This window comes from Argiope bruennichi, chromosome 2, assembly GCF_947563725.1.
Source record: "Argiope bruennichi chromosome 2, qqArgBrue1.1, whole genome shotgun sequence".
NCBI lineage: Eukaryota > Metazoa > Arthropoda > Arachnida > Araneae > Araneidae > Argiope > Argiope bruennichi.
Genome location: NC_079152.1, coordinates 21,342,826 through 21,362,548, shown reverse-complemented (window position 1 = coordinate 21,362,548; position 19,723 = coordinate 21,342,826). Strand labels below are relative to the sequence as shown.

The window sequence follows — 19,723 nt, the reverse complement described above, 5'->3', positions numbered from 1 at the left end:
ATTAAAAAGGAAAATTCAATATATATCAATATGTAAATTCAATATCCGAATTAAAAAGGAAAACTCAATATATATCAATATGTAAACTCAATATCAGAATTAAGAAGGAAAACTCAATATATATCAATATGTAAACTCAATATCCGAATTAAAAAGGAAAACTCAATATATTTGAGTTACTTTTATCGAAATCTAATATATGTTTAAGTCATTAAATTATAGTTATAAGATTAACAGAGCCATGAATATTGAATTAGAGATAAGAACAGGGCCCGGTTTCTCACCAATATCTAAACACTCATCTGAAGATATCACTTTGGATGGCCACAAGGAAATAAATAATTTCAAGAGTTGCAATGGATATTGTTGGGATAAACTCATTTATAGGAAATTGCCATATAAACTTTAGTCTATGTCTGGTTAAATTACATTGAAATTTCAAAAGTGCATGACCAGTTATAATAAAAATATTATACACAAATTTAAACCTACGATAATCCGTGAAGACAGTAATTACAATAATAACCATAATCGCCTCGACATGTTTCCTTCGTTGCCATCATGCTTATTTAAACTAGTTTAGAAAATTAAGTTTAATTTCTGTCAGTTGGAAAAACAATAAAAATAAAATGAACTTTAAAAATAAATGAGAATCTTATGATGCATTTCAATTAGAATAATATTTTATATTTATTATTTTTAAATTAAAATTTCTATTATGTTCTATATTTTCCTGAAGAATTTTTTGTTTTATATTTATGGAATATTTTTATTTTTAGATTTGCACTTACAAATAAGTCTGGAAGTAAGTACATAAATTTTTTCATTGATTTCAGATATTCTTTTATAATTTCATCGCGATATTTTGTTTCAAATATTTTCAATTATTGGTATTTCAATAAAACTCCCGAATTAAATTTCCACGAAAGAATGAAGAAAATAATAAATGCTGAGGATCATAATTACCCAAAACATCTAAAGCCTAGGTGTTTTATAACAATCTTACATTTAAATCTATATTGTGCTATGTCAATGAATGATTCTTTGTTTAAAATTTCAGAGAGTTTTATAGTTTTAGTTTTATAAAGAATTTCTTCAGGATCTCTTAGTTAATCTCACAAACATAGCCTCGAGCAATTTTGGAGCATTCATTCAATCATTTTCCATTAAGTAAAATAAAAAATAGTTTCTTAATTAAATTGCAAATCCGAGTCTCTTTTCTTAAATTTGCTAAATTATTTCCAACACACTCAAAATGCATTTCGATGTGCTTGTCACGATAATTTACGTGAGTTCTGATTATTATCATTTGCTCATCAATTTTTTCTGCAAGACAATTTAAATTATTTTGTTATGTTTTAAAGCAAAAATATATTTACTTTCTTTTAATTATGATGTTGTGGTGCAAGATTCTCATTAAATCAAGGCTACATTGCAAATTGAATTCGTAGCCCATTGCCACTGCTAATCTGAATGCGAAATTGATAATTGGTTGGATATATTTATAAAAATTCACATATTATTCATAAATTTAAATCTTTTTGTACATTTTTATGTTGAGAAAAACGGTCCTATTATGAGTGAACCGTGAATCCTCCGGAACTTATAAATATCCCTATGCATGTTCATTCAAAAACCAATTCAATGATTCTATACGTAATTTTTATTATCTACCTCGATGATGCCCCCCCCAGAATTAAAACGTATGCAAATTTTGTGACATTAAAACCATTAATGACAACACTGAATCTGTATAAACTCTTATACACGCCTCTTAAAAAGTAACTTACAGTCTACACTATCTCAAAAATGATACGCACTATTGAATGAAGGTCATGGCCATTCATCGCTTCACCTGCGCAAAATTTATTTCCTTTCATGCCCCATAAGCCATTGAGAATCTCAATGCTATTCACTGCTACATAATGAAAATCTTATCAGCAATTCCTGAATGTAAGCATTCAAATCTATGCATTGAAAAGAAGTTGGGATTTACCAAGTTAAAGTAACATAATCATGGTAAATATGAACTGAATATTTATGGAATAAGAACCATATTTGTCAGAATATCTGTAATAAAATAGGAATATATCACACTAAATCAATGAAATGACGAAGCTAATTCTCAAAATAAAATGTTTTGAAATGAGATAAAATAGTATACTCGATTGGAATATATCCAAGATAAAGTCATATTACAGGAAATACACTTTGTTGCTAATCCCTTCTTTAGCATGTTTCAGTGTATGCATAGAATACGCGTAACCATTTCTCAGGTCCTGTCAATTTTAATGTATTTTTACTATTAAAATTAGATGACCCGGCAGACGTTGTTCTGCCATATAAATTATTTCTAGTGAATATTTTGGTTGTTAATTAAAAAAAATGAATGTATTGTAAGTGTGTGGGGATGGAATCTATGACAGAAAGAGAAATGGAACGCTGTAGACGATGAACGCCGATAAAAACAAAACCATTCATTTTCTCAATACAATGTATTTCATTAACGCAATGAACATATACATTGTTTGATCTCTTAAAAATCAAACTTAAATTGAAAAAAGTAATATATTTTTTATCTTAAAGTATAAAAATGAAAAAAAGAAAATCAACCTTCATTTCGAAGAGCAATTGAGAGCCAGAATTTTTTGTCAGTCCATCTTTAGTCAACACAAATAAGCTCGATGGTTTGCTCACACGAGAACATGCCACGTATAATTGTCCGTGGGAAAAACATGGTGCGCCTAAATCTAAGCTGCATACAGACATCGTTTGTCCTTGCGATTTATTGATTGTCACTGCGAATGCGAATCTAGTAGGAAATTGAACGCGTTTGAATTCGATTGGCACGTCTGTGAGAATCAGTGGAATTCGTGGCAGCAAAACATTTTCGGCTCGGAATTTACCATTCAAAATGGTGGCTTCGATAACGTTTTTCATCAATTTTTTAATGACCAATCGTGTGTCATTGCACAGCCGTGGTGGGTTCAAATTCCGAAGTAAAATAAACGGAGATCCAACTTTCAGTCGTAGAAGGTGTGGTGACATGCCTGGCAAATACAGTGAGTTCAAAAACTAATTTTACAGGATAATTTACAGCTTCGTTAGCATCGCAAACTGCATCGATCAATTTGTATGATACTAAGTCGCCTGGCAACGACTACTTTATCTTGAAGTTTAAATCGTCGACGTTCACATTTTTTGCTGCCAAAATGGCTATGTATTATGTGCGCACATCGGGAAATATGCGGTCAATTAGAGCATTTTGCGAATCAACGATAGTGCAGAAATGAGTGGGCAATTTTATGCATCCAGTATTTTCATAGAAATCAACTTTTCCATCACCGATATCTAACAATTGGTCCGAGAATATGTCAGCAGATGGATCTTGTATTATTTGGAAGCTCGTGTTTATTTTTAGCTGGACTTTTTCAACATTACGCCACAGTGGCGATGATTTCAAGCAAGCGTTGATCTCCTCATCGTACGGTGAACGTGGATAGGAACACCCTAATTACCTAACGTTGTGAAATATACTTTACGACCTATTCTCATACCTACCAAATACACATAAAAAATTTCATGAAAATCGGTCGAGCCGTTTCGGAGGAGTACGAACACAACCACCGTGGCATGAGATTTTTATATATTAGGTGTAAAACCAGGATATGGGCAATTATATAAAAAGCAGTATGTTTTACCTCCGGCCTCATGGCCTAGGGGTAGTGCGTCTTCCCTGTGATCTAGGAGCCCTGGTTCGGGCATGTTTGTTCGTTACCCCATGTTCTATCTGTGAGGTGTGTAAAAGAACTGCCCTGTAGAAAAGGGTTGTACAAGCGAGTGTGTGAATTTCATCTTCATATGAGCCAGGAGTCAGACTTCTGCCTTTTGGTGTTTATCGTCAGAAGCTACTGCACAGAACTCGTCTTAAAATCGCTGATAAAGTCAGCAGCTGCTCTAGGACAAGTGCCATAAGTAACAACAACAACATATGTTTTGCCATTTCTTATGGAGATCTATATTTATTATCAGATTAATATCGTTTAGAGATGCATTTTGTTTTAATGGTTATCTCTACAACCCCTTCTGCATTTTCATTTGTCGTTATGCTCACATGTCCAGTGATCTAACAAAATATTATGTCGAAAACATTGGGTTTTAGGGGGAAAACGTAGTTTGTGCGTCGTTTCAACAACGCATGGACATTCACTAGGGATATCAGGCAGTTTATTTTCATGGACTTTCTAAAAAAATAGAACGACTTTTATTACAGAACAATACTGTTCATCTTGGAACAGTGTTTTCTTTTATAGCGATACTATTCCAAATTATTCATCATATTTTACGAACAAAGATGACGTTTTATATTGACGAAAGTTATAACGTAGTTATAAGCAACGCGCATTAAGACGCATAACTGCAACTCAAGACTCGTACACATCTGACAGGTCAGAAGTTGGGAATTGGTGCCGTAATTTCCGTACTGTTACGATTCTGTAATGCTGCTTCCCAGCATAGTTGGTTCCACCATCGGAAAGAATGTTTTACAGTCATCTGTATTGGAGGGAGTCCGTGTGTCGCGTCGGGGGTCCCGGAGCTTGGCAACCAATTTGGCGACTTTGGCGCCAAAATAGATTATACCCGAAACATCGAGAATTTTCCCGATTCGTCCAGTAGGAACCGAGATACGCCTCGAACGTTCCTGATTGGTTGAGAGGCTTCTAGCCCCGCCTCCTGAGACCTATAAAAGAAAACAGCCGCAGCTGCCAGTGGAAGGTAGACGATGGAGTAGTCGTAGTCGTGGTCGAAATCGACAGAGCGGAGTAGTCGGAAGTGACAGAGAGTAGTCGGAATCGACGTTAAAGAACTGTGTGCAACTGTCTTCCATGGATTAGCAGAGCGGCGACGGAGTCAAGCTAGTGCTGAACTAAGCTGTGGGCTACTGTCTGCAGTAGAGTCCAGTTGTATGCTGCCCGTCTCGACTGAAGATAATCGTCTTCTGTGCTGTATATAGTTGTCGTCTTTGTGCTGTCCTGTGTGCCTTCGTGTAAATAAACGTAGTTGTTTTTTTTTCTACTGCCGCCTGCTGATTGAGCGTTCTCCACACCATATAACTTCCACTATCCAAACGAACCCGGAAATTTCGTAACAGTACTATATAAGGACTTAGTAACATGTATTTTTTATCTGTTTAGACGACAGAAAACTTTTGGACGACAAACTGGATGACAAATAATTTCTAGTTGACAGCGAACATTTTGCTAGTGAGAATTGACAGTAAGAATGGTCTCCACAAAACTTTCTCCCATTCCATTTTCTTTAATAAAAATGTTATTCGCCCTTTCTTCCCTCATAAAAATTGTAGATTGAGGGTGTAGAACTACAATTTTACTTCCAAGATGACATTTCAAAATATCATATTTCATTTAACTAAATCGTTGCGATTTTAAATTCGTATTTACATGAAGGCAAAAGTAAAGATCAACAGATGTTCGGATTCTTGATAGATAGGAGAAAAATTTGATACCTATCTACAAATTTAACTTAAAACCCAATTTCAAATTTCATTTTTTAGTTGTGTTGTTGTTGTTTCTAATTGCACTTTCCATAGACAAGCCCACTGATATTAGAAGTCAGTGATTTTAAGCCAAAATCGCGTCTCTTGTTTTTTCACTAGCGCCATCTATGACCAAGAGTACGACTTAGCTACACACACGTCACAACCCTTTTTAAAGGGCGGACTTCATTCATGCATTTCATTCACTCATCCATAGATCGCAATTTAGACATGAATCAGACAATGATCACCCCTGATCCAGTACCCCTCAGTGGTATTACTCTCGACATGGAGGATTTTGTGACCACGGCAGATTTATATGTGCACCAGCCACCACACACACGGAGAGTCTTCGGTTGGCAGGGTTCGAATTCGCAACCTAAGGGATGCGAATCCAACGCTCTACAACCCAGTCTCATTTTTTAGTAATAGTATAAAAGAACTTAAGACAATATGTAGTTAAATGAAAGATAACATGAGGAATCGTATTTCGCATATGATGTATTAAAAACATTATACTTTTATTTTACAATACTTATTTTACTTTATACTTTTATTTTACAATATTTGTTCATTTTTGGCATGACACCAATAAATATCTTTTTAATTTCAATCTCCCATTTTTAGCAACACCTCAAAATATTCAGTGTTCCAAATTGGAAGAATCGAACTGCAATGAAGTGAATCAGGGAAATATTTACGTAGAGCCTGAGCTTGGAGCAATGAGCCAAGATGGAATCTACGAGAACGTCGAGTTGAAGAAAGGTCAGCCGATGTCATTGATTCAACATTACATCATGAATTTTATTCTAATTTCTATATACTCAAGAATATATTTTGAAAATTTTACTGGTTAAATTCAGAAAAAACATCTTCATTGATTTTTGTTTTCGTAAAGAGATCACTTTGGAATAATCTTATCACACTTATTGTCGCATGAAGTGCAAATCTCATATTTAGAAAGTATATCGAAAAAAAAAACTTAATATTCAAAGCATTCATGATATACAAAATCCAAGCCCTACCCCAGCTGAAGTCGAATGGAATATGCTGCAACAAAACAATTTATCCCATGTAGTACTTTTTCCTGTAAAAAATGCATAATACTGACTTTTCTATTTGGGAATTTTTTTTTAATTGGAAATCCTCTAAGTTTACACAAGGATACGTTACCAAATAAGATGTAAAAGATGGAACACCGAATTTTTATATTAAAATTAAAAAATAAAATTTAATTGAGAGGAGATTTTTTTTTTAATTAAATAGTTCTAGATGTTAAAAAGGCCTATAAAATAAGCTATCGGAAGTGTTAAAAGCTTTACTAAATCGAAAGTAAATTTTAGAAAGATGCAAATTTGGGAAAATGTTTCATTGTTTTTATTTTAATTTTAACGAAATATTCATAATTCATTATTTATAATGTTTTAAACAGAAGGGAATAAGTGATAAAACTTTAAGTCTGGTGCCTGTTTTATTTTTTTAAAATTTTTGATATTTATAAAAACTTGCAGTCATTATAAACTGCTGAGAAATACATACTTTTCTTCCACTCAGAATTCTGGGACCAAGAAAAATCCTATTTTAAAATTGCTGTTCTATGATATCAAAAGATATTATGGCTAATGTTTAGAAAATAGCAGTAAAGATTAGATTTGAAAAAGAAAGATTTGAATTTCTTGGCGATTGATTTGCAAAAATCATTAGATAGTATTTTCTATGATTGAAATGGTCATCAGGAAATGAATTCAAGATTAATTATTGAGATAAAATATTAATTTAAAATTTAATTTTCATCACTTTTTTTAAAGAAAAATCATCATTCTAATACTATATCAAATCATAAAATAACACATAATACTTTTATAACAATTTTTTTAAATCTATGACTTCAGATTTATAGAAAAAAACTTACAGATATTTTTCGAAGAACATTTTTTTTGGTAAAATTTTTTTGAAAAAGAATAATGCAAGTATTTATCTAGATTTTTTATCACTTATTTCCTTCTTTGTAAAACTTACGTGTGTGGAATTTCGGAAATTTTTCACTAATTTTAAGAAAAAAGAATGTCAAATATCTTTCAAAATTTACCCTGTCCTAATTAAGCTGATTTAATTTTATTCTGACCTTATTAAACTTTCATAAAGTTCGACAGCTTATTTTATAGATACTTTTCCAGCTTACATATTTGAAATTTAATCCTTTCCTTTAATCTAAATGTTTTTTTTTTTATTTGTTTTTTTTATTATTTAAACGCAAAAGACCGGAGTCTCATGTTCCAATCCTTTTTGCTATCGCATCGAAATACAAACTTAGAGGCCGTTTTGGATAAATAATTGGATAATTTAAACCAATAAAATTGTTGTATATTTTTTTCACGTTTTGATATTTTGCATAGCATTTCGACCAGATAAGTTTGAAAGCAACAAAAGAATTCACATGCCAGTGAAAGTAAAAATCAAGAACAAGCAGGCAGCTCATTTATACTTAGGTGTTCTGGAATGCCAAGTAGCAGACAACAAAAATTAAAAAACAGAAAATAGAAAAGAAAAATAATGAGAAATAGAAGAAAAAGTAAATGTAAAAGAGTACAATAAATGAAAATAATGTCAAAAATATGCAAAGCGTATATTTTTGAGCAGTTTCGTGGCCGAAGGGAGAAGGCAATTTTGTAATTTTAAAGCTTCGCTTTATTCCATCCCGGGAGGCATAATTTATTTACAAGCAAGAAGTGAAAAGATACTTCTGCGTCATAACACAAGAGCAAAAAAAGAAAAGGGCGAAAATGGGCAAAAATATTTTAACGATAATTATATACCATGAGATTCAGACAGGGATTTCTTTACACGTGTCGATTTAGATAAGGAAAATTTCAGATACATTTTAAAAGAATTTGCTTGGCTTGGCATTTTTTTTTATCCCTTTACTCGGAATGTGAGAACTTGTCGATTTCAGCAATTTTAGAACTCATGTTGAATTAATTAAATAAAAAAAAAGTGGAATGGGATCAAGAAATAAAAGAATATTTTAAAATGAAGTTAATATGGGTTAAAGTAAGATAAAAATTAGAAAATTAATTATAATTTAATTTAAATTTTGAGACATCATTACACACACACACACACACACATATATATATATAATATAATCATGCAACTCTTTAATGAGAGGTCTCTCAACAATCAAAATGACTGAGTGCCTGAGGAATTAGAATTTCAATTTTTCAATTCTATTTCCATCCAGCTAGAAGCCTCTTATCAGCGTTGCTTGTTTCAAAGCTCACGTTCTTTAATAATATATGAAACTGCACCCCAGTGCATTCTTACATTAAAAATTTTTACCCAAATGTCTGATCTGAAATCCGAAATCTGTAATCCGAAAAATCCCTATGTCCAGTAAGTATTTTATTAAAAATTTCTTGTTATTATTTTGGCTCTGATATTATTATTAAAAAAAAACATTTGTCTTTAATGAAATTTTGCCATTTATTAGTCCATAAATTTATTATTTTTTTACTTGCCTTCAGTTTTAATTTGAATACATCGTTGATTAAAATTAAAGCATTTGTGATATGACAAGCCTTAAGTCAGCCTTTCTGACATTTCATTCCTTTTCTGATATAGGAATTTTAGGGATATAGTCATTTCAGAGAGTACAAATTTCACATATTTGCGCCAAATCCATCTTGTTCCATATGTTTATGTATTTTATACAATGTGAAATTTAAAAAAAACTGCGAATCGATACATTTAATCATTTCAGAATTATTAATAAATTGTTTAAGCGATATTTCTAATTCCATTACAGTATTTAAAGAATTGTTATACTTTTTGCGTATGTAAGTAAAAAATTAATTTCAATGGAAAATACGGTATATGTTTGCGCATGCGTAAAGTTTGCGATATTGTGATCAAATAGAGAATTTTGACATCCAAAGCTCCCTTTATCTTAACTATAGAACAGTGAGCATAGTCCTATCACTACCAGCATACACCAAAAAGGAACAGTGAGCAATTGCGCGTTTCCTTTGGTTGTAAAAAGTGTTGCAGAAGAAACGGGCACTTTCTTTTGGTTGTAAAAATGTTGCTAGATAAATCGGAAATTATCTTCATAACATGGAAATTATTTTCTGCTATGAAAAATCTATCACCTAATTTCGTTATCAGCTGTCAGAACTCTCAGCTTGGATAATTTTGCCCACAGTCTTATCAGTTATCACATATATTTCTGTTAAATTAACTTTTATCTTCTTCCATCCACAGATTCACCGCTTTCCAACGTGGAGTTTAAATTCTCCTATGGTGCAGATACCTATGAAAATACCGAGGACCACAGAAGAAAGTTAATCGGCGAAAATAATCAAGAAGGTAAAAAGTATAAATATATTTTTTATTCCTTTGGGGTTTTTTTTGTGGTGCAGCATTATTTGAAAGTAACTGGGATTCTATGTGATGAAACGGAGCATTCAGATGGATAATGGGTTGTTTTAAAAAAAATAGAATTCACTTTGTAAACATACTTAGGGTGATGCGTCAGAAGCCTGACGCTCTCTCACTATTCATTTACCTTAAGTTCGATACTATCGATGCAAGAAGTTAATTTTAACGTTTATATGAAAATACGAGCATTATGTTTCGAATTGAACGAAAATAAAAAAAAATAAAAATGCACCGTTGTACTTTACCTTCTACAAACCTACGTTGTCTCAAAAAGTGTCTACGTTGTCCCGTCATATTACAATTAGCTAGCAATTAATGTCAATTCAAACATTATTATACACAAAGTTAAAGGCCTTGACGATTTTGAATTTTTCTATTCGAATAGTAGGGCAACTTAACTATTAAAAAATACCTATTACTAAGATTTGAAATATTTAATTATCTATTATTTCACTAAATGTGGCATTAGAAAATTATAAAGTTTATAAAATTCGCCAAGGTAAGGAAGAATGGATATATATATGAATGAGAATAAAGGGCAGATCTAATTTATTGCTAAAAGCTTCTACAACTGTCGGTGCATCCAAGAAATGTAGATATGCTGTAATATTTTAGTGATTATCCCCCCCCCGCCAATTTATATTTTTTATTATATTACGTACTTTTCCTTTTTTTTTTCACTGCTTATTTATCTTTTTTTTTTCTTTCTTGTTTTGTTTTTGGGATTCGCGGAACCAAAACAATCAGCACTCCAGTCCCAACTACTGGTCCGATTTCGCAAATTTTTATTTTACATGAAAGTCTCTAACCTCTAGATACGTTATTAATAGTCGCATGTTTCCTTTTAACCTTTTGTTTGTGAGTCCAAAAAACTATTTCATTGCACATTCTTTACACTGAAGTCCGAGGCCGTGGTGGCCTGGTGGTAAGGTCTCGGCTTTTGAGCCGTAGGGTTTCAGGTTCGAGACCCGATTCCACCAAAGAACCGTCGTGTAAGGATAACCGTCGTCAGGTGCATGTTAAATCCGTCATGCCAAACGTCCTCCCGTTGGTGTGGTGTAATGTGGAGAGAGGGGTGCCATCTCAGGTGTCGTCCTCGTCATCTGACCGCGGTTCAAAATTACGAGGTCCGTCCCAAAATAGCCCTAGTGTTGTTTTACAATGGGACGTTAATATAACTAAACTTATAGTGAAGCCAATGAACCTTAATACGTCATTAATAATCGCTATTCCTCATATCTCTCTGTTTCCGGGAGATATTGCCAAAAAATCCTTATCAGAACAACAGCATATAAGATTTCGGCTGCTCATTTCAATGTTTTGCAAACATATCTAACTGATTGGAATGTTTTATATTTATAATTCGAGTATCAATTATAACAGTCATTTCTTTTGCTATGTTCTAATGTAGTTCGTTAGAATTGACTAAATTATTACTATTTATATAATGGGCGTGTAGCAAGTCACTCAATGTGGCTATCTAATATTTACATCAAGCAATGAAACTATTTTTAAGGGATCGAAAGGACAGCTTTTGACGAATTTAGCTAAAATTGTAACATATGATTTTTAATTCCTTAAATGCTAAGAATTTTCGTTTATTTATTTTTAATTTGGTTGTCTGATAATTTTTCAATCTGAATACATTTTCTGTGTTTTTTTATAACTGTTCAATCCCAATTTCTTCTTTTCCTTTCAGCTGCTCAGTTTGAGTTCTACGATAAACCAAAATCGTCTGCAGTGAATGACAAAAATTCCATTCAGTCAATGAATATCTATGAGAATGCGTGTTATGGTTTAGAAGAAGAAGAAAATATTTATGTGAATACTTGAGTATTATTTTGCTTCATGTGCCCTTGTAAAAATCTGCTTCACATGATTCGTGCTGTTTTATTATCTCTGTCTATGAAGTGAAAAAAACTTTTGACTCATTAGAAATATGTTATATCCCATTTATTTGTTATATCATATATTGTTTAAACAATGTTCGTATAAACATATGTTTCTGGCCATTTTTCTCGTATGTCTCAGATAAACATTCCATTTCGTAAAAACTATGTCTTAATATTATTTTTCCTCTTCGTTTTTAATATGAATTTGTTCGTATTTCAGAGTACCTCGCTAGTTCTTGACCTGACCAGAATACTTGATTTGACTCTTCAATAACGTAATGGAATCAGTGGAGCGAAAAAATTACGATTTTATAATCATTTTGTTGAGTTAATTTTACACCAGTTTAATTTTGAGAACTCAATTTCCCCTTCAGGCGACAAAAATATTGTTGACAAAACCGTCTTATAGCGCAAATAGAGAAATTTTGCATGTTTTACATTTTAAAGATAAATAATTCAATGCATCTTCCGAAATGAGTGATATGTCTTAAGTGAATAACATAAATTTTCACAAAAATAATAAATATCATTAGTGAAATCAATATTTTAGATAAATTCTGTAATTTATTTTTAAATTACATTCGATTCATTTTCCTTTTATGCTATCAATTTACAAGGCAGTAAAGCCTTCGTTTCATAGTTTAGTTTAATTATATGAACGTCAAGTTTTAAAGCAACACTACAGCTATTTTGGGACGAAACTCATAATTTTGAACCACGGTCAAATGACGAGGACGACACCTGAGCTGGCACCTCCCTCTCCTAACTTCTAAACTACGCTATAGGGAGGAAGTTTGGCTCCGACGGATTTAATGTGCACCAGACCCGCTTACACAACGGTTCTTCGGTGGGATCGAGTCTCCAACCTGAAACCTTCCGATTCCGAAGCCGAGACCTTATCGCCAGCCCACTGCGGCTCCCTCGGTTCGTAATCGGGGGATCATGGGACCAAGATTCGATTCCCACAAATTTCTGCTGATTGCATGAGCCTCACGCAGGTTTATTTCATACCATAGTATAATGTTATTTCAACAAGTGTACAGGATATTCAAAAAAAGTTAGGAAAACATTTATTTTCTCAATTACTGCAATTAGATATAAATTTCAAGTGTAAAGTTTAATAAAGTAAAGTACGCAAATGCATGAAAATACTTTAGGCTTTTGTAGAGGAGGGTAAGAAAAAGTTTAAAAAATTCAATTTTTATACTGACCATAAAGTAAAAAGGCGTGAGTTAATAAATTACTTTTCTTATATTCAGCGATGCTGGTGCAATGTTTTATGCTTTTATCTGTACAAATTTACTGAAATATTATAAGGCAAATGTATTAATTTAGACTATTTTTCCATATTTCTGACAGGTGTTTGAGAGAGATTATCGTTATGAATTTTATAGATAATATATACAGTATGAACAATTATAAAAAGTGCCGAATCAGAGGATAACAGTCATTTATCGGTTTTTATAAAATTGGGAAAAAAAGTTGGATAATACATAAACTTTAATGCTTAAAACTTGCAAAAAATGAATATTTTCGACACCTCTACAAAGTTGCATCATTTAACAATACTTGAGCATATGCGATGCGATATAAGACTTATGATTTAACGAAAGACTTTTTGAATTCGTCGACAAAGATCCACAGAGTATACACTGCCAAAGCCTATTCATCCTTTAGTTGAGGCATAAAGCCAATCAAAATTAATTAAAATTATCGGCAATCACTCAATATATTGTTGTACAAAATGGGACTGTATAAAGCATTCTGCTGTACCAAGTTTTGAAAATTAAAAATGTATAATATATTTATAGAAAATTGCCATAATGATGAACCTTTTGTGCGAAGAATGCATTTTTACTGTTCAAAAATGATAGTTATTTATATTATATATTAATATTAATATTTCGATTTTGATTGAAGCAACATGCGTTTTTCAAATTATATTCACTGCCTTTTTTTGAAGAAAATTCTTTCCTTTTTTAATTTTGGAATGAACCAATAGATGGCAGCACAACATTGATAAACTATGTTAATCTTATCGGAACTTTTAAGTCAAGGAGACAAAGAGATATATTACTTAAAAGATCAAAAAAAAGTATTGTTTACACAACCTTGTAATCGATTCTAGAAAAAATGAATTTCTGTAATTATAAATAGATGAAAATAGTTTCTTATGCCTTGCCTTTCTATAAAAGAACTAAAGCATAATAAGGGCAAAATTGTAATCATTAATTTTGTTTTATTTTCAACAATCTCAGAATTCCAGTCATTTATAAAAAACGATATATTATCAAATTAGAAAGTCCCTTTCGTCAAAATTTATCCATATATATACACATATATGAATTAAAATCGAAAATACGTATGTTTGCTTATGCATCTGATACAAGAAATCCTCCGAAGCTGATTAACTTGAATAAAGACAATGTTTTATTTCGCACAAAAAATAAATATATTAATTATAAATAAAAATTATTATTATTATTATTATTATTTATAAAAAATATATATTATATTTTAAATAAAAAAACATATTTTGCAAGTATCAACATATTGTTGCAAGCAAGTCATTAGTAAAACAAAAACTTTGCTTAAAAAGCAAGTTTTTGTTTTACTAATGACGTTAGTGTAAGTACTTTACTTTGTTTCTTTTAATATTTATAACTATTTATAGAAGTCTAGATATGGTTATGATAATATAACAATCTATATAATTATTAATTATATGGATTAATAGTCTCCAAATAATTAATTCATCATTATGTATGATAATTATATGGCAATGATACGGAATAACTTTTGTTATTTTCTTATGTAGAGTTGAAAAATTTTTGTACTTTTAGTCTTGACTAGGGATTGCAATACCGGACCAAAATTTCAATACCGGTATTCGGTATTTTTTAGATCTTAATACCGGGATACCGATTTTTATACCGGTATCAGAAATTTTAGGAAAAGAAAGAAAACGCAGGTGTTTCTTCGTTTTATTTGCCAGTTTTATAAGAGAGTGTAAATATCAAAAATAATATGTAACTTATAAATTATAACAGTATATAAAGAATCACAAAAAAGTAAAGGAATTCAAATTTATTCAAATCACAAAAAAAGTGTAAATATCACTATTCAGTCTATGGTACTATTACAAATTTTTGAAATGTGATCTTAAAAAACATAATGCATTAATTGTACTGTCATTAAGCCTGAAACGTAATTTTGTGTAAAAAATTACCAGCTGTCGAAAACGCTCTTTCGGCATCTACGCTAGTTGGTGATACTGTTAGCAATGCACGATATATTTTTTCCAAGTATTTACCTCTAAATCCCTCATCTTCAAATAAATCGATTTCTCGTCGGATGGTTTTGGATATAGATGATTTCTGTATTGTATTTTGGTTCGTTGATTTTTTTTTTTTTATTTATCACCAATTCTAATTTTTGTTCAAGAGACAATTCCTTTTCACTATCGACATTCAGTTATCGAAAATTATCATAATCTTCGATAACTGAACCGAATTTTTCTGAGTGTTGATAGGTTTGTGATTAAAAAATGTGAAGAAAATTTACTATAAACTTGTATCAGATTTGAATTGGTTAGTCTCTTTTCCTCTTTCTCATTTTCATTTTTAAAATTATTATAATTATGTAAATACCGAAAGACATTTTCTATTTCGGTATGCCTTTCTTCTGTGCGATTTATCAATGTAATATATAATTCTTCAGATAGTAATGTGTGCTGTTCTTTCATAACTGCAACATGAAATTTATTGTTGCATTAGCTGTTAATAAATTAAAACTCTCCGACATAATGCCTCTATAGTCAGTTTTATTGGAAGTAGAGCTGATATAGTTCTGGATATTAAGTCGAATTTACTATCTGAAAAATTAATTTACAGGTTTAAGTCGATTATTGCTTTTTGGATTGGATTTCTAAATTTCAAAAATCGTTCCATCATTAGGAGTAAACTGTTCCAACGTGTCTTAGAATCTATTATTAACATATACTCTGTTTTATTTTCAGTAAGTATATATTTTAGTAATATGTCATTTTTTATAGGGGAACGTTTAAATATCAACAATTTTTCGAACTTTATAAATTATAGGAAGCAATTTTTGATGGGTTAATATTTCATCCTCATTAGCAATATCTTCTTCAACAATTACATTGTTCATTATCTTCATTGCTAATATCACTCTCACTCTTACTCGCTTCAATGTCGGAATCCGAAATTTCTATATCCACAGTATTTGAATTCTTCTGTTCTCTATTTTTTTAGTATAATACATCTATTACTCCTCATTGAATACCATGAGCATAGCATAATTACTGATTTGCGCCAATCAACTTTCCAACTTTTTTCATAACTGTTGCTGCATTAGTCGTTATGGATACTATATCTTCTTTCAGGGATAATCCATGTTTCGCTAATTTAGATTTAAGCAACTAATTAAGCAATTAAATAGCTAATTAATTTCGCCCGTTAGGGAGACATAAAAACAAAAAGTATACTATTTTGCTATGTTGGCGATCCCTGAACATATAGTGGAGACAATTTAAAAATTTTCTAGTAAATACCGCAAAAACCGGTATTTAAACTTGTGAATACCGGTATTACAAAATTGTACAAATGGCTCAAAATACCGGTATTCGGTATCCCGGTATACCGGTATTGCAATCCCTAGTCTTGACCATTCCATTTGAAAGCATTTTGAGAGCATTTTTTCAAGTTATCCATCAGAATATTCGTCAAATTTTGTATAATTCTTAAAATATTACTAGCAACTGACAAAAAAATATTAACTTGCCATAGTTTTTAAAAATCTTTTGATATAGTTTTAAAATATCTTTTAGTACAAAAAATTTTCCCTATCTTAATTTTAAAAATTATATTTTTTTCATAGAAAAGAAAAGTAAATGCTAAATATGAATAACGCAAAATGATGAATTATTTTCATATTTCCGTTAAGAAAAACTGTAACTATATCAATTTTTTACTAAAAGCAAACAAATGGAGATTTGGCTTCTTTTAAATCAAGGTATAGAATTATGTATAAGATATTTATAAATATTTACATTTCAACTTATAGATTTCCTAATATGTAAATTGTCGAGAAATTAGTTAGAGTTACAGTTAGATAGTTAGAGTTATTACAGAATTACTTTTACATGAAATCTTTTTCTGCTTTGGTTCATCATTTAGTTTAATTGTAAATCATTATTTAGTTTATAAGTAAATAAGTTCAGTTTTAACATACCTTTCAAAAGATTTTATTAGATAGCATTTAACATAATTTATTAAAAAATGTTATAGACTTGCAAAATAAAGTTATAAATGGAGTATAAAAATAGATAAATTAAACTATTTATTATTATTGAAGATAATAATATTGATATTGAATATTGAAGATCTGACAAGTGAAACCACTCAAAAAATTAAAACGAGGAAAATTTACGTAAGCTGAAAATATGATTTAAAGGAATATTGAAGCTTAAATGGAATAGTTGCAGCTTTAGCTTCTTTGTTCATTAACGATAGCACAGAAAACTTAATGTATCTTTTTTGTAATGTAGAAAATTAAGTCGAAATTTTAACAATTAGCCAAAAGTTAAAATTTTGTATCAATATCTTTTTTTTGCCATACACATCCCTTAATGACATCGTTTGAGAAAAAAATATGACATAAATCTGAAACAAACAAAAAAAATACCCCAGACGAATTAACAGTTTTTCGAAGATCTACTCTTTACTATAATTCAAATATCATGCTTAATTGAGAAACAGCTTTCATTAGTGAATGAAAACAGTTTGTATGTGTACCTGTAGATGGCAGCACTATCACCCGCTTTCTTCTTCGTTGAATGTGTGTATATTTTTTTCCACGTTTATGAATTTTTCTTTTCATCCGTACCATTTTTCTAAAAATATCAAGTACAGTATGATGGTTTACCAGAAAGATAACTAATAAACAGAATTTACAGTACAACTGACCGTTTTTGACAGCCAACTAGTTTCTCAGGAGTGTTGTTCATTTCATTTAAATTACGTGTCTTTTTTCCATAATTTAATTTTCATGGTTCTTTCAATAAAATATTTTTAAACTTTAGATTGTGTTAAAAATTTAAGATGCGTTATTTGAATTGTCACAAGTCTATCTAATTCATTGCTTGTGTCAACTTTCTAATGGCAAGTCACATATGCCATAAAAAGAAATTTAATAAAAAAGCCTTAAATTTTTTTGTCATGCAAACTCTAATTACACGTTGTGTTTTGTCCAAATTATAATAAAACACTTTAGTTAAAATAAATCATAACCACACTGAACCTGACATCCAAATCCTTTGTTTATTCGGACAGTTGCCATTCACATAAAACATAAATCTTCTTTTCCGTTTCAAAAATCGTTTCAGTAAAGAGTTGAGTTGTTTCAATTAATATAATAAACATTTTAGAACTTTTAAATTAATTTAGTTTAAATACATATATTTGTAATTAAGTCTTGTGGTAATGACATGAATATTTGTTAAAGTCGCGACACATTGTCTTTCGCGATGCAGTAAATTACTTTCTTTTCCTCATATAAAACTCGCATTTGATTCCAACATTTAAACTGCTCATAAATGTTACTTGCATAACTTGAGCATATTAGTTTGTGAGCAAAATTAAACATGCTATAAATTAGAAAGATAATCTTTCAACATATCCGATTTAATACTTCGAATCTTAGAGTCTGTAATTATTTTACAAAACTTGAATGAAATAAAATGATAAAAAGTTATTGATAGCAGAATCTTTGACTTTTAACAACCTCTACTAATATTAAGTGTATGTGTGTGTCTGTCTGTCTGTTTACAGGCCAGACCATTAGACCTAGAACTATGAAATTTGGCACATTTATAATTTGGAGATTGGAAATGTGCACCTCAGAATGATTGATTTTTTTAAAAAACTTCATTAATTAGAAATTGAAATAAATAATGATGTTTTCCCTTTATAAATTCCGGAGACATTATATCACTAAAATTATTTTTGTGCCTTCTTAAAGTTTTTAAAAAAAAAAAACATACCTTTTTAATGATAACAAAGTTGCCAGATATTTTTTGTCCTTAATTAATTTTTAAAAACATTTTAAGCGCGTTTTAAAATATATATTATTGTTGAAAGAGAAAGTTTCAATTGAAACTCGAATTGCCTTGCATCCCGGCTTTTTTTATCCATTGTTGTTGATATAAGTATAAAATTAGGGCTTATTTTTCCACATATAATGAGCAGATTTTTATTTAAAACATGCTTTGAATGTACTTTTTGAAATTTATTGTGTAATTCATATTAAAATTTAATTTCACAAGTAAGCAGTAATGATTTTTAATTGAGTAAATGTATTAAAAATTACTCCACTTTTTTATAATATAATTGGATGTGTAAATACATATTATTTTCTTTATCACTTAAAAAGTGCTTTCTTATTTCAGTGAACTGAATTTTTTATAAAATCAAGAAGATTTTAGCTATATAATCTTCTTTTCAAAAAAATTATGAAATATGGGCTGCAGTACGCATAAAACTTCAATACTGAAGAATTCAATTCTCAATTCTTATAATTTAAATAAAAATATTTTGTTTCATAAAGTAAGTTTTTATGTTAATTGAAATTTCAATATTTCTGTTTTTCAAATTAAATGTCCCATTTTAGGAAATAGTAATATAGGAGAAACTGAATTTTTAAAAAAATTCCAGCGATATTAACATTTTCTTCGATTTTAACATTTGAATGTTTGATTTAAACGTATCATTTTGTGAAATGTTTTTGTATGATTTGTGACAATACTTAACATAGTTTC

General features: G+C 30.3%; 1 protein-coding gene across 4 annotated transcripts in view; it reads left to right on the top strand.

Moving 5' to 3' along the window:
• LOC129962088 (multiple epidermal growth factor-like domains protein 11) overlaps nucleotides 1–12,037 on the top strand; it is a 308,991-nt gene extending 296,954 nt beyond the window's left edge. For 3 of the 4 annotated variants that reach the window (XM_056075806.1, XM_056075809.1, XM_056075805.1), the window contains 4 exons: nucleotides 780–805; nucleotides 6,185–6,322; nucleotides 9,818–9,922; nucleotides 11,694–12,037. In XM_056075806.1, coding sequence (XP_055931781.1) covers nucleotides 780–805; nucleotides 6,185–6,322; nucleotides 9,818–9,922; nucleotides 11,694–11,827 — 403 coding nt within the window. In that variant the 3' untranslated portion in view covers nucleotides 11,828–12,037. The remainder of the gene's footprint in view (nucleotides 1–779; nucleotides 806–6,184; nucleotides 6,323–9,817; nucleotides 9,923–11,693) is intronic. The other variant, XM_056075804.1, reaches the window with a different exon arrangement.
• Nucleotides 12,038–19,723: the final 7,686 nt, after the last annotated feature.